At 41.2% G+C, this 15,062-nt stretch overlaps 1 protein-coding gene across 5 annotated transcripts in view; it reads left to right on the top strand.

Annotated features, from left to right (window-relative positions):
• CCDC13 (coiled-coil domain containing 13) overlaps positions 1-15,062 on the top strand; it is a 107,841-nt gene that overhangs the window by 77,350 nt on the left and 15,429 nt on the right. For 4 of the 5 annotated variants that reach the window (XM_072652184.1, XM_072652212.1, XM_072652193.1 and 1 more), the window contains one exon: positions 13,120-13,274. The exons of the other annotated variant lie outside the window; for it this stretch is intronic. In XM_072652184.1, coding sequence (XP_072508285.1) covers positions 13,120-13,274 — 155 coding nt within the window. The remainder of the gene's footprint in view (positions 1-13,119; positions 13,275-15,062) is intronic. 5 annotated transcript variants of the gene reach the window in all.

Here is a 15,062-nt window from a genome sequence, read left to right as displayed (position 1 = left end):
CTACAGTATTCCTAGGAGTTTTCCTTTTGGGATCTTGTCCCGGGTCTGTCCCCGGGACCTTCGAGTGAGAATCTCCCTTCGGTGGGCACCGCTTCGGACGTCTCCGGACCTACCCCGGGGGACACGGTGGCAGGCAATAATCAGGCAATGTGCAGGAGGTTCATAGCTTTATTGCATGGAGGAGTCCCCCGAGCAGTTCAGGGCGTTGTCTTATATAGGGAGGTTCTTCCGGGCTGCCATCCTAACCCGCCCCGAGGGCGAGGCCTACCACCCGATTGGATCCAGCCCACCCGACCAATCCCGTGGGCTCACAACTCCTCTATGGGAGCCGTGTCTCCCTCGGATTGGTGGGCTGCCACTCCCGGGGAGGCCCCTATCCGCCCAGGCGCCTAGGACCGACCCCCGTCAGGATCTCTTTCAGTAGATGGCTTATTTCAATATCTGTTTTACCTGCTGGCAGTTTTCCTTGATAATTTCTTGAAAGAGGATGTCTAGGCTCTTTTTTTTGATCATGGCTTTCAGGCAGTCCAGTAATTTTTAAATTTTCTCTTCTGGATCTATTTATTTTCCAGGTCAGTTGTTTTTCCAATGGGATATTTCACATTGTCTGCTATTTTTTCATTCCTTTGGCTTCGTTTTATAATTTCTTGATTTTTCATAAAGTCATTAGCTTCCATCTGCTCCATTCTAATCTTTAAGGAGTTATGTTCTTCAGTGAGCTTCTGGACCTTCTTTTCCATCTGGCCAATTCTACTTTTTAGGGCATTCTTCTCCTCATTGGCTTCTTGGATCTCTTTTGCCATTTGGGTTAGTCTATTTTTAAAGTGTTATTTTCTTCAGCATTTTTTGGGGTCTCCTTTAGCAAGCAGGTGACTCGTTTTTCATGATTTTCTTGCGTCACTCCCATTTCTCTTCCCAACTTTTGCTCTACCTTTCTTACTTGATTTCCAAAATCTTTTTTGAGGTCTTTCATCCCTGAGACCAATTCATATTTTCTTGGAGGCTTTGGATGGAGGAGCTTTGACTTTGTTGTCTTCTATTTATATATGTTGGTCTTCCTTGTCACCAAAGTAAGATTCTATAGTCTGATTCTTTTTCTTGTTTTGGCTCATTTATTTACTTGACTTTTGAGCTCTTTGTCAATCTCAGCTTCCTGTGGGGTTGGGGTGTGTGTACTCTCAGCCAATTGATCCCCCCACAATCTGTGGGCCTAGAGCCCCAGAAACAGTGGCTGCCATTGCTGCTGCCCCTGGTGGTGCTGCTGCTGCTGCCATGGGCTCTCCTCAGTGCACTCCTCCACCCCCTCTGTAGGCCTGGGGTTAGGCCCAACCACTCTACTCCCATAAATTTTTTCCACTGAACTTCCAATTTGCCCTCTGTGTTTTGGGGTTGCGATGTCTGGAAAATGCTTGAGATTCAATCCCCTCAAGGCCTGCTCAGTTCCCGTCTGTGCTAGCAAGGCCCAGGCTGCACTGTGCTCTGCTCCTGCACAGAACCGTAGATACTTCCCAGTAACCTTCCAGGAAGTCTCAGGCTGGAGATTTGCTTCACTCTGTCATTCTATGGGTTCTGCAGCTCCAGAATTTGTTTTGTCGTTTTTTACAGGTATTTGGCTGGCTTTGTGGGGAGAGCACCAGCAAGTCCTGGCTGTTACTCCACCATCTTGGCTCCACCCCCAGGCCCCAGCACTCCCCTCTACCCTGGAACTGTGACTACAACATCTCTGGGCTGAGCATTCTGCTCCTGCTTCTGCCCTGCTGATGCCATGCCATGTGTACACTCCATACAGGCATCTATCACAGTGTCACAGACCTCTCCTGTTCAACTCCTAAGAAGCTGGAAAAGTATCTCACCCTGACCTTTTCTGGGCTCTGCCATTCCAAAATTTAATTTGAGGTGTTATTTTAAAACTGTTTGGAGGGGAATGCTGGGAGAGTTCAGCTAGGTTGCTGCCTTTCATCTTCCATCTTGGCTCCATTCTACTTCTTTCCCACCACCTTTTAGTTCTAATAAATCTGGGCAGTTTTCATTTATGATTTCTGGAAGGAAATAGAGTAGCCAGAATTGTTTTCATCCCTGTTTGCAGATATTGTTTTGATTATTAAATGATCTCCACTTGGCCTGTTTTCCAGATCATTTGCTATTGACAGCAGATGCTTTACATTTATTTCTGTTTTTCAGTCTTTTTTATACTAATATTTCTTACCATCTCCTGGAGTCCTTAATTTCTCTTTTGTCTGGTTCTAGTTTTCAGGGAGGCCGTCACTTGGGTAAGGTTAACTACTTTCTGTTCTAAGGTATTTGTTCCCCTTCCAGTTCTTTTCTATAGAGAATTTATTTCATTTTTATGTCTTCATTTCTTTGGGTATTCATGTAGTTAGTGGAAAACCTATTTTTTCCCCGTTGAGTCTCTATTTGAAACTGTTATGGAGTTACTCTCTCATTCTAGGTTAGATTTTGTATATCTTGGCTCTATTTATAAATTTTTAGAGTGGTTTTATAGTCTTGTGTCATTTCTCCAGCCTTAGTTCCTGAATTGGGGCATTGTGACAAGGCCAGACACTGCATCCTGCTGAGTTTGGGGGTTAAGTAGTTGACCCTGCTTGCTCTCAGTGTGGATTCCTGTAGTGACTTTAACTTCTCAGGGTTAGATGCATCTTCAGCACAATGAATCTTTAGGGCCCTCTGTGACATGTTAGGGCACAGTGCATTAACCCCAAAGCCCTTGGGCCTGGGATATTCTAGTCTGAATTCTAACTTGGACTGGTTACTGCCATTACTGGTTGCTTCCAAAGTCTCCCACTGTTGGTTTTTTACCACCCTGGGGTTTTCTCAGGGACTCCTCAACACTTGTTGCCTCACGATAGAGAGCCTTGCATAAAGGTCTCCAGTTATACTGGGAGCTGCCATCTTATTTGCCTGTGTTGGCATTGTCTTTTCTGGGGCCTTCTCATATTACCTGTGGACTTCTGGTTGATTTTATGTGCAGTTGTGGGGTGGAAAAAGTCACTTAGTGTTATATGGGGTTTTTTTTTTAATCACCATATATTCTGGTGATTTTTAGGTTTGTGCTGCAGTAGCTATAAGATAATGATAGTTGGGTTGCCTGCCTTTTTTCTTTATTTCCCCTTCAGTTATGAGCTCTGCTTTTTCATTTTTGATATGAACAATTTGATTTTCTTCCCTTTTTAAAAATCAGGTTAAATCAACTCTATATTATTAGTTTTTTTTTTTCCCAAAAGAACCAACTTGGTCTTTTTGCTTTCTGTTTTCTTACTCTCTTCTTTAATTTTCAGAATTCCTACTTTATTATTTAATTGGGGATTTTTGATTTATTGTAAATATGTGTGTGTATGTATTTTTCCACTTTTAAGTTGGTCTCTTTGGTTTGTTTTCTTTAAGCTAGTGTAATGCTTGTCTCTTCCCTCAAGCTTCTGTCTCTGTTTCTTTTCCTTGTCTTTATCTGTCTTTGTCTTTGTCTCTCTGATTTTATCCTTCCTTAAACTTAATCCTGTCTTTCCCTCCCATGTCATCCATTCTTCTGTTTCAATGGTACTTATTTGTGATGCCCCTTTTCAAGAGAAGTTGTTTTCATTTAATTCTTGCCCCAGCCCACTTTTAAACTTGTTTCCCTTGCCAGGAAACTATAAAATCTGTTCCCATGAATGTAGGAAATGCTTAACAGAGTCAGAGATGGGCAATGGAAATTATTCCATTTAAACACTTAACACTGAGTAGCTTTTACAAAGGAATATTTTCTTCAAAGATAGAAGAAGAGCAAACATATATTCCCTCCTCCTTTCAGCACCTTTTGGGGTATACTCTTCCCTATACCACCTTCATCTCTGGAGGTGTTGGCTCCAAATTTAGGTTAGTTCCTACATAGCATCAGTTCCACGAAGTTTACATCGATATGTCATGGCTGCTCCTTACTGGGCTGGGGTTTCAAAGGTTATTTCCAAATGTCGCTCCTTTCTCTCAGGGCATTTTGATGCTGGGCTTGCTGTAAAGCCTTGATTCTGGAACTACAAGAGACTGATGACTACTCATCATCATCCTTTGGGGCATAGATATTACCATGGCTACCTCTTTACTCTGAAATGACAGTACTCCAAGGAGCCCTCTAGACCTTTCATACACACATATAGTCTTTCTTCCTTCCTTTTACCAGGCTCTCCCAAGAGTCCTGAGACAAACATCAGGCGGTTAAAGCTGATAGGCCCTTATGAATGACTTTTCATTCTGTGTATTAGCTAATGCCACTTACAGAATGTTGACTCATACTTTATCTCTCCAACATACTGTCCTTATATGTCATCATAATTCTTCCAGAAGAATCATCTTAGCAACCTTCACATGGAGAGACACCATCTCAGGTGGTCTCAACATGTACCAGACCCCCATTATAGCAGTCTTATTGATTTCTTCCTTAGGAATTCTAATTTCTGTCCATTTAAAATTTTTCCATTTAGTTTTCTGTTCTCCAAACCATTCTGAAGGGTTTTAGAGTGGTTCCATATTTGTTTAAAAACATTTTTTATAAACAAAAAAATCTATTTTCTCTCTCTCCCACCTTCCTCCTCCATTTAGAAGGAAAAAAAGAAAAACAAAATCTTTATAACAAATATACATAGTTAAGCAAAATATCTACGTTGTCAGTGCTTAAAAAATATTTGTCTCCTTTTTTGTACCCTGAGTGTCACTTCTCTGTTAGGAGGTTGGTAGCAGGCTTCATCACTGGTCCTTTGGAATCATGGTTGGTCATTAAGTTGGTCAGAACCCTTAAGTCTTTCAAAGTTATCTTCAATATTGTCTTTATAATGTTCTGATTCTACTCACTTCACTTTGCATCAGTTCATACAAGTCTTCTCGGGCTTCTCCTCTTTCCCTTGTGTCATTTCATCAAATAGTATTCCAATATATTCATATATTATTATGTATTTAGTCATGTGATATCGATGTGTTCCCCCCAAAATTGATGGGTGCTCTACTTTAATTTCAAGTTCTTTGCCACTACAAAAAGACCTCCTAAAAATATTTTTGCATATATGAATCTCTTTCCCTTGTCTTTGATCTCTCTGGGGCATAGGCCAAGTAGTGGGATTGCTGGCTCCACTCTTGTTGCAGGAAGACTTGTATTTGCCATAATAGTTTCACCTTCCACAGGAGATTTTTAGCTCATTTCCCTTTGTTGTGAAGTTCTTGTTATTGAGATAGTCTTTCCCTTGAACGTTTATCCACCTCTTCTCCTCGGTCAGCTTTTATCTGTCTATCAGGAACACTACTGATTTTTCTATGGTGCTCCTTCCATAGATCCAGGCTCTTCCTACAATCCCTGATGCTTGTATGTCTTCTCATAGATCACCGGGTTTGGACAAGACATACAGTCCTCAAGGAATGAGGACAATCTGCTGGGACATGCTTCAGGGAGATTTAGGAGGTCGTTGTAGTTGGACCTATTCTCAGTTTTCCCCAGTCTCTTATGAACTTCCACCTCTTCTTTGAGAACGACTTTCTCTGTGTCTGAGGCTAAGAAGGGGATGGAGAGAAGTTGCCAAGAATATTGCTAAGGTGAAACTCTGAGATGTCTTTTGTAATTGAGTCTCTTCTCCATCTTTCTCTCATTTCTTCTACTGAAAGGTTACTCACTCCTGAACTTCACTGGAAGTTATGACCCATAGCATTTCTGGTCTCTTCCCTCATCCACAATCTTCTCCTCTTAAGATCCACACTCTTATCCAGTTTCCCCATTTCCTTCTTTTTCAATCTCAGGACAGGTTTGATTCATGCCTAGGGAGCAGGATCTCTTAGGATCTTGCCATAGGATTAACTCCAAAAATTGGTACCTAAAACTAAAGACACCACCAGGCACTTGGGGCTAACCTAGCCATAGCAGCCAGAGGCCATGTGTGTGGTAGGGGAGAGGAAGAAAAGTTTTGGGGTTGGGGAAGTCAGCAACAATGGACTGGTGAGCTAGTTCTCTGTTATTTTCTCATAGTAAGAATGATAAATTAGTCATATGGAAAGTTCTTTCCCTTTTCTGAGTCAGTGCTGTATTTGCTGAGTTTGGGGGCATATTTTTGTTTCTGAGGTGGTAAACAGGGCATAGTAACTTGGGTTACCTCCCATTCTACTATCTGCTCAGGATTCCTGCCTCTCTTTTCATTTAGTTCCCTCCCCCCTTAATTGAGCTAATTAAATACTCTAGATTCAATTTTCATTCCATTATGCCATGTAGAATAATAACAAACTAGCATTTTTAGATGCTCAAAGTACTTCCTTCCAGCAATTCTGTGAGCAAAGCAGTGCAAATATTGTCATCTCCATTTTATAAATAAGAAACTTGAGATTCAAAGGCTCTACTTTGGTGACACTGTTCATAAGTAGCCAAGCTGGGCCTCCAGCCCAACTCCAACTCCTGACCCCAAGGCTGGGGCTCTGTTTTTTACATTACACTGTCTTCATGGCAGGCTAGAAAGTTCAGTTAGACTCAGCTCCTCTTGCCACAGATCCCAGGAGAATGGGAAGATGTGAGGATGGGAAAGACATGACGGACCCTAGGAGCTTGGACCCCTTTGCTTAAGAAAGGCAGAAGACTGCACTGGTTTACTCCTGTCAGACTTATCTTCATGTGATTTCATTTGAAATGGATTTCATCATGAGCTGTATTTCATTGGTATAATTTTCCAGTACTTTGGACGATGCCTAACCAATGTGGCTTCTTCCTCCACTGACGTACACCACCGCCCTGCTTTGCTGTTTTGTTGTCATTGTTTCATGCCAGTCCTCTGGTGAGCTTAAGCAAAGTGCCTGGCACTTAAGTAGTAGGCACTTAACAAAATGTCTAGTGAATGAATGAATGAATGAATGACAAGAAGCCTCCCTGCATTTTGCTAGGCTTGTCCTCACAGGATGGACGCCCAGCTCATCACCACTCTGGGCCTTGAATTTTCACAGGAGCTGCTGGAACTTGTATCCTGCTAGCATCATTTTAAGTAGGTATGGTGTGGTGGAGAGACTCTGCCTTAAACCTTCACTATCTGGCTGGCCACAGGCAGGGATGTTTTCTTTTATGGGCCTCAGTTTCCTCACCTGTAGAATGTGGATAATTACCCTTGCACTCTCCATCTCCCTGAGGTGTTATAAGGAAAATGATTCGTGAATCACAAAACATAGACCAAACTATATGACAAAATGTTGTCATCCTATAGCCCACATTGAGAAGATCATTTTCACTGGCAGGAGGGCCAGTGGCTCCTGACATGTGCTGAGTAGGCAGAGCCCAGAGTCAGATCTCATCGCAGGCGAATTCCTGTTGTCACCCGGATCAGGCAAGGCCCCTCCTTTGGCTCACTTCATTCCCTCAGGCAGGGAATGACAGACAGGTCCCCAGCAAGAAACTTTGCTCTCTTGGAAGGCGCACGTGCCCTTCCTTGCCCTAGTGAGTGCTATCGCCGTCCGGTCTGGAAGTTGGGGACTTCCTGGTCCTTTCCTTGCATTCTTTCAATCAGTTCAACACTAATCAGAGCTGCTGTTTCTCTGGTGCTCTGACACTTATGAAGTGCTTCCTACACCCAAACTCTGGGATGGCAAATAGCGCAAAGGAACAGATGAAGAAACTGAGGTTCATGCTTGTAGACAGATTTGTCTGTGGTCATACCACTGGCCAGAACTTGAACTCAGGACTCAGCTCCCAATCCAGCACTCTTCCTTATACACTACGTGAGACTGGCACACACTCCCTCTGGAAGGAGGGGACAGAAAGGGCTGGATTCTTGGCATGCCTCTACATAAAAAGGTCAACTTCTTCTCCATGAGCCATTGTTGTCAAAAGTGGCTTAAGTCACTGGGGTTTGCTAGGGGATGAATTTGTGCTCTCCTTCTCCTTGGCTGGTTCTGTGTTCACTGTTAGTTCAGAATGCTGATTGAACCTCTCCTCAGTGCAGACACCTACTTTGGGCACTCTGGAGAATAGAAGGGAAGTAGAGGTCTGCTCTTGCTCTCAAGAAGCTTGAGGTATAGTTGAGGAGAGAGGACATATACAGAAAAACACTAGAGATACTTTTGTAAAACTAAATCACAAACCGAGTCATAAAATCTGAGATCCTGGGACTTGTAAAGGGACACTCACAATCCAAAGCAGGAACCTTTTCTACAGCATCTCTATCCAACCTCTATTCAGATACTTCTAGTGATGGTGATCTCATCCCATACATGTCCCATTTCCTATTTGGATAGCTTTGATTCTTAGTTAAGTTTTTCTTCTTATTGAGTTAAAATCTGACTTCAGTAACTTCCTCCTATTATTTATTCCTAGTCCAGGCTTCTGGGGCTGATCAGAGCAAGTGTGATATTAGTATAATTAATAACCTCTCAAACAACTTCCTCACCATCCTGGTTACCTTCGTCTAGACAATTTGCCAATAAATACTTTTGGTGATGGTTGTGATGGGGAGGAATACAGAGTCAGGTCAAATTGCTCAAGAAAAGCTTCCTGGAGGAGGTGAGTTTGGGAGGAATTAAAAGATGTGGATGAGAGGAGGGGGGCATATGTTGGGACAGGGCAAATACATACATGGCAAATAGATTCATTTTCCTGCAGCTGAAGGTCCATGTCAAGGCATCATGAGAAATAAGACTGACAAAAATGGAGGCTTGATGGATAGAGAGACTTTGAAAGTTTGATTCACTTCATCCTCAATACTCCTAAAGAGTTTTGGTTTCATCCATATGGGGTGTTCTCTCCATCTGTCAAGACTGCAACCCCTATACACTGTTCATTCATTAAACAAATTTTTATTAATGTTGTTCAGATTGTTGTTGTGTTTGTCCTTCATTCTTGAAGAGGATCATGACACGTCCAGTCATTGGAAGATGGCACAAATTTTAGATTTTTACGTATTCAATGTCTTTATCAAACTTAGAATTTAGTGGGAGGAAAAAGATACACCCAGAAATAACTATAATATACATCAGAGAAGTACGAAAAGGTGCTCTATGAGGTCCTAGAAGGAAGACCACATCAGCAGGGGGATCAAGGAAGGCTTCTTGGAGGAGAGTCTTTATTTTTATTTAATTAAGTTTGTACTGATGTCTTAAGTGTCTTATCATAGCTATTTGAGGAGAAGTGAGTCTGGTGACCTGCACAGCCTTCCCTCCCTCAAAACAAAGTCAAGTGCAAATCATGTCATCATTTCTTTGATGTCACAGTCTTCTTCTTCAACAACCCACACCTCCCCCAGATGGAGAGTCATCCCATACAACAAACAGTATTTTTTAAAGAGGAAAAAAATCAGTGCAACTGATCAAGACATTGAAAAAGCCCAAAAACATGTGAAATGTGTAACACCTAACTCTCACCTCCATTAAAAGGTGAGCTGAGGGTGTCTTGAGGTTAGTCTTTAAATCATGGTTAAGTCTGGCTTCAAAAGGGGGAGATGGCATTCTAGGCATAGAGGAGAGTGAGCAAAGACACAGAGGTGGGAAAGGGTAGAGTGTAGGATAGTTTCAGGTGTCAGCACGACATATAAATGGAAATACCCCATAGATAATTTGTAAAAACAGGACTAAAACAAGGGTTCTTAACCTGTCTTTGTGTCATAGACCCCTCTAGTGAGGCCTATGGACCCCTTCTTAGAATTATGTTTTTTTTTTAATAATATTCTATTTTTTCCAATTACATGTAAAGATAATTTTTAACATTCATTTTTTGTAGGATCTATTGAGTTCCGAATTTTCTCCCTTCCCTCTCCTCTCTCCCCTCCTTAGAATGGTGAGCAACTTGCTGTAGGTTGTATATGTGCAATCATATAAAACACCTTTCTATATTATTCATGTTATGAAAGGAAAAACAGGACAAAAAACACACAAAAAAGTGAAAACAATATGTTTCGATCTACATTCAGACTCCATGGTTCTTTCTCTGGTGTGGATGGCATTTTCCATCATGCGTCATTTGGAATTGCCTGGAATCCTCGTATTGCTGAGAAGAGCCGAGTCAATCACAATTGATCATCACACAGTGCTCTTACTGTGTACAACAGGACATGTTTTCAAATGAATAAAATAAAATACATAGGTTTACAAGAGAAACCAATTATATTGAAATAAGGATGGAATTTTTTTCTGTACAAGTTCAAACTCAGGAACACAGACTCCAGGTTCAGATCTCCTGAACTAGAGAGGACAAATGATAAATGTGGCGGTCTTCAGCGTGCAGGTAGAGTAGATGAGCAGCCTGGGTATCAAGTACAACTTCCCTTCGTTAATACTACTATCAATTTATAATGAGAAGAAAATTCTCAAGCTGATGCTTCATAGGTACACACTGAGTCACTGGGGCCCAGGACCAGATATTCCAAGCTGATTCCTGTTGTGACCTGATTAGGCCTGGCTACATCCCTGGCTAATTCCTACTACCTGAAGAAAAGCTAGACAAACAGATTCGTGACATGGGATCCCTGTTGTCCCAAAACACAGTACAGTCCCCTTAGAGTTTGAATCCCAGAGAAAGAAACAAGAGGGAGATACACAAGCTCACTCATGAAGAAGTGCTGGCCAGGCCGCCATGATGGCAGAAGTTCTCCAGGTGTTATGGCTCTGCCTCAACCTCCACGTAAATAATTTACCTAGTTGTCTTATGTATTTGTTCTGGTTTTTCCAAAACCAAAATATCTGTTCTCTAGGTTTTCTGGTACCTAACCTGGATCTTCTTTTAGCCACCGACACTAGAAAAAGATGGCAGGATGGCCGGACCAAGGCAAACGGTAGCACAAGTAACTTCAGCCGTCTGTAGTTTACTTTCATTTTTAAATTACCATTTACTTCTTTATTTTGCATTCTTTTAAAAGAAGTTTGGGTTCCCAATTCTTTCCCTCACTCCAGCCCCCCTCCCCTCATCAAGAAAGCAAATAATATGATACCCATTATACATGTGAAGTCGTATAATGTTGCCAAAAAAAACAGCAAGAAAAATAACAAAAGTGAAAAATTATATACTTCAGTCTTCTCTGAGTTCATCGATTTTCTCTCTGGAGATGAGTAGAATTAAATTATCTTTCTCCAAGAGAAAGGATGAGTGTTTGTCTCATAAATTAGTACCAGTGATGTCCAAAATTTTCATTTTGAGTTTTGTTGCCATGCAAAGTGGTATTCATTTATATGGTTGCAGTAAATTGGAGCAGTGTTGATTTACGGCTCTCTTTCTCAGTTTGATCTCTTCCTTATTTGAGAATCAGGACTAGTTTTATCTCATAGAAAGAGTTTGGCAGATTACCTTTTCCGTCTCTGTTTTTGAAAACGAGTTTATATAGCATAGCAATTTTTTATTGTTATTACTTAGTTGTTTCACAGAATGTATTTTAAAATCCATCTGGTCATAAAGATTTTTTTTCTTTCGTAGGAGTTCACTTATGGATTATTCAGTTTTACTTTTAGATAGCTGGCTTTTAAGTTATCCTCTTCACGTTTTGCTAATCACAGTATTTTACATTTTTGTAGATGCTCATCCATATCGTTTAAGTTTTCAGAGTTGTTGGTATCATAATTTCTAATGATTCTCTGTATTCCCCCATTTGTTATGAATTTTGTGTTTTAATTTTTTGCTTTGTTTATTTGACTTCTCTCTTTTAGGAAATTAGCTAATTGTCTATACATTTTCTTCATTTTAAAAAAATCAGCTTTTTATTTTAGTTGTTCAGTTCTTTTCTTAAAAAAATTTGTTTTCTTTAAGTTGGCTTTCTCACTTTTTTAAAAAAATCATTTTTGTATTTATTTTGGGATTATTTGTTTTGAAGTTTAAATTGAATTAATTTTAAAAATTTTGTTTCTATAATTTAGTCTTTGACCCACTTATTATTTAGAATGTTTTTAGGGTACAGTTAAGTATTCATCTTTTGTTTATGTTCCCTTTACTGATGATAATTTTATCATATTGTGATTAGTAAAGGATACACTTAAGTTTTTGTCTTTCTAAATATGTCCATTAGTTCTTTGTGTCTTTTCATGTGATCAGCTTGTTACCTGAGAAATACATATATTCTCCAACATACCTATTCAGAAGTCTCCATAGATCGAACAAATTGAAATTTTCCAACATTTTCTTCATGTCTATAATTTCCTTCTTGTTTGTCTTATTGGAATTATTGAGCTTTGAGACAGGGCATGCAGGATATATACTGGGAAACACAAGTAGTGGAGGAGGTAATGGGGAATAATGTGAGAGAGGGCTATAAAAGCAGGGTGTTACTAGATTGTGAAGAACCTTGAATGACAGGTTAAGGAGACTGGATTTTATTCAGGGAGCAATGGAGAGCCTTTGAGTAGAGAAGTGACAATCTGATTAGAGCAATGCTGCTGGGGGAATTCATCCCTTCTTCCTCCCTTTCCCTAGATATTTTGGGAAGCATTTGTGAGTAATCTGAATAGCCTTAGCAACTGCACCCAGAGTTAATTGTGATAGACTGTGATAACTGGGGAGAGTGAAAGGTTACCCATTCTCAGTCCTATATTTACTGTTTATGGTTATTATAGTCTTAAATGCCACCATCTCTTCCGAACCTCTGGACACTGCTAATGAAGATAGGAGCTGTACCACTCTGGTACTGCAGGAGAGATGGTAAGGAAAAGCAATCTGTCCCAAGGTTAAACAGAGTTTGGAGGCAGAGGAATTTTTGCAGCTGTCTAGGGTGGGTGTAATGAGGACCTGAACTATCTTGGTATAGGTAGGGAGACCGGAGAAAGAAGACGGGAATGTAAGAGAGATTGGTCAAAGAAGTTTTTTTTAGAAATGTTACCTTTTGTAGCTGCGTCACCAACAGTTTGTATCCAAACACCTGCTATGCCTAGAGCCCTGTGCTTGACACTGAGGAACAACCTTGGCCAAGTCTATGACTTGTCCTCTGTGAGTCTTAGGTTCCTCTTCTGTAAAGTGAGGCAGCTTGTCCTGATGGTCTCCAAAGCCCCTTCTGGCTCCAGATCTGAGGATCCTGATGAACGTTGCTTCAGAACTCGAGCATGATTAACCAGCCAATGAGATGCCTGACTGATGAAGCCTCAGAGGATGAGGAGAAGCTGTAGCTTATCTTAAATAAATTTAGGTCACTTTGGTTTGTGTGTCAGGGTTGATGAAGGGAACAGCAAACTTCTGGAGATGGACAAGAAGCTCCAGGAGGAGCGGCACAGATGTGTAGTTTTGGAGCAGCAGCTGGAAAAAACCAAAATGGACACAGGCAGGCCCACAACTTCCCAGAAGTCAGCAGCAAGGACCAAAGCAGGTAAGAAGAGGGAGTCAGTAGCCTAGAAGTCACATGGTCAGAGGCAGGCTATGGGAGGGAACTTATTACTCGCAGTAAGGTTTGTTTCCTACATATGCGTTCCCTAGGAAGAGACATGAATCTCCTAAAAATCAGAGCAATCCCAGGTGGGATGGTTGGCCACAGGAAATCACGAAGTCCCCATCAGAGGTCTTCAAACACAGGCTGAATGGGTGCTTGTTTAGGATGTTTTCAAGGTCATTCCAGTTCAGCTAAGAGCAGGAGGAGATGGTCTCTGAGCTTCCTTCCAATTCTAAGGTTCTAAGAGTTTGTGATAATTTACTTACAAAATGGTAATCTTGAGAAATTAATTCCCTTCCATAAGAAAGGTTTTTTTTTTCTAGTTTTCACAGCTGGAACAACTTGGGTTGTCTCTAGAGATAATAAAAATAACTTGCATTTCTTTCTATAGCACGTTAAGGCATTTCCTCCCAATAGTCCTGAAAGGTAGGTAAAGCAAGTATTGTTAGCCCCATCTGACAGATGAGGTAACAAAAACAAAAGGACTTCTCTAGGGCCATGTCGCAGGTGATTCCTCCTCTTGCCCCTGAGGGTCTCCAGTAGAGGCTATGTGACCACTTCTCAGAGAAGCTGTAGAGGAGACTCCTATTCATACACAGAATTGGACTAGAAGCTCTCTTGAGGTCCCTTCTCCCTGAAGACTTCTGTCACTAACGTAATATCTTTGTTGACAAAGAAAGGGCATTGCAAAGACCCTTTCTTGGCCAACATTTTATTACTAGAGATAATTGGGCAGAGGCCCAAGGATGCAGACAAGATGCGGGGTTCTTCTCTGACCCACCCCAGTTGGTAAAAATAGCACTATGTTGTAGAACTGGAGGACCCACGTTTCAATCCTGGATCTGACCACAACTTGTAGTGTGACCAAACAAGTCATTGGACCCTTTGTCTGGACCACATTTTCCTCATCTGTAAAAGGGGCAGAAAGAATGAATTGGTCTGTAGCTCTGAGAAGCCAAAAGTGGCAGAGAAAGCCGGTATGATTAGGACTCAGGAAAGGTCATTGGGTTTCAGCAGTTAAACTTTGTGGTCACCATGTAAAGAGCAGATTTGACCAAGTGGAGTCTTGGATGCAAGATTCAGAAGAGATTAGGAAGTGAAAGCAATGAGTGTAGACCTCTTTTTTTTTTTAAAGAGATTTTTGTTAGCAAAGGAAAAAAGCATGACAAGCTAAGGAATGAGGGTTAGGTAAAGGTTTTTTTTAAGAGCACAAACATCCGAGATGGAACTAGTTGATGGTAAGGGATTTCCATTCTAGCATGCTTCCTTTCCTGTATGGAATGAATGCTGGCAGTGGGAGTTTAATACTCAGAAACAGTAAAATGTAGGAATGAGGACTACAAGTTTCCTCTTCCCCCTATTAGAGCCCCTTCTCATTTAGTGCTGCCAAGCCAGGAGGCCTGATGAACACTTATGTCATAAACCATGAAATTTAGATCTAAAAGGGACCCCAGAGATAATCTCCTTAAACTCCCTCATTTTATAGATGAGGAAGATGAGGTCCATAGCAGTTCAGAGATTTGGTCAAGATTACATTGGTAATGAATAGCGCAGCTGGGATTCAGATCCAGCTGGCCTGGACTCCCAATCTAATGCCCTTTCCATACCATGTTGCCAACTGAAGTTAACTCAGAACTGGTTTATGGAACTCCTTAAAATCCTGCTCACTCCCCAAGATGTGTTTGAAATTTCACCTAGCTGAAGGTGAAATGGAGAGTGGAATTAGAG

This window comes from Notamacropus eugenii, chromosome 1 (genome assembly GCF_028372415.1).
Source record: "Notamacropus eugenii isolate mMacEug1 chromosome 1, mMacEug1.pri_v2, whole genome shotgun sequence".
Lineage (NCBI taxonomy): Eukaryota > Metazoa > Chordata > Mammalia > Diprotodontia > Macropodidae > Notamacropus > Notamacropus eugenii.
The sequence above is the reverse complement of the archived record's forward strand: the minus strand, read 5'-3'. Positions and strand labels throughout refer to the sequence as shown.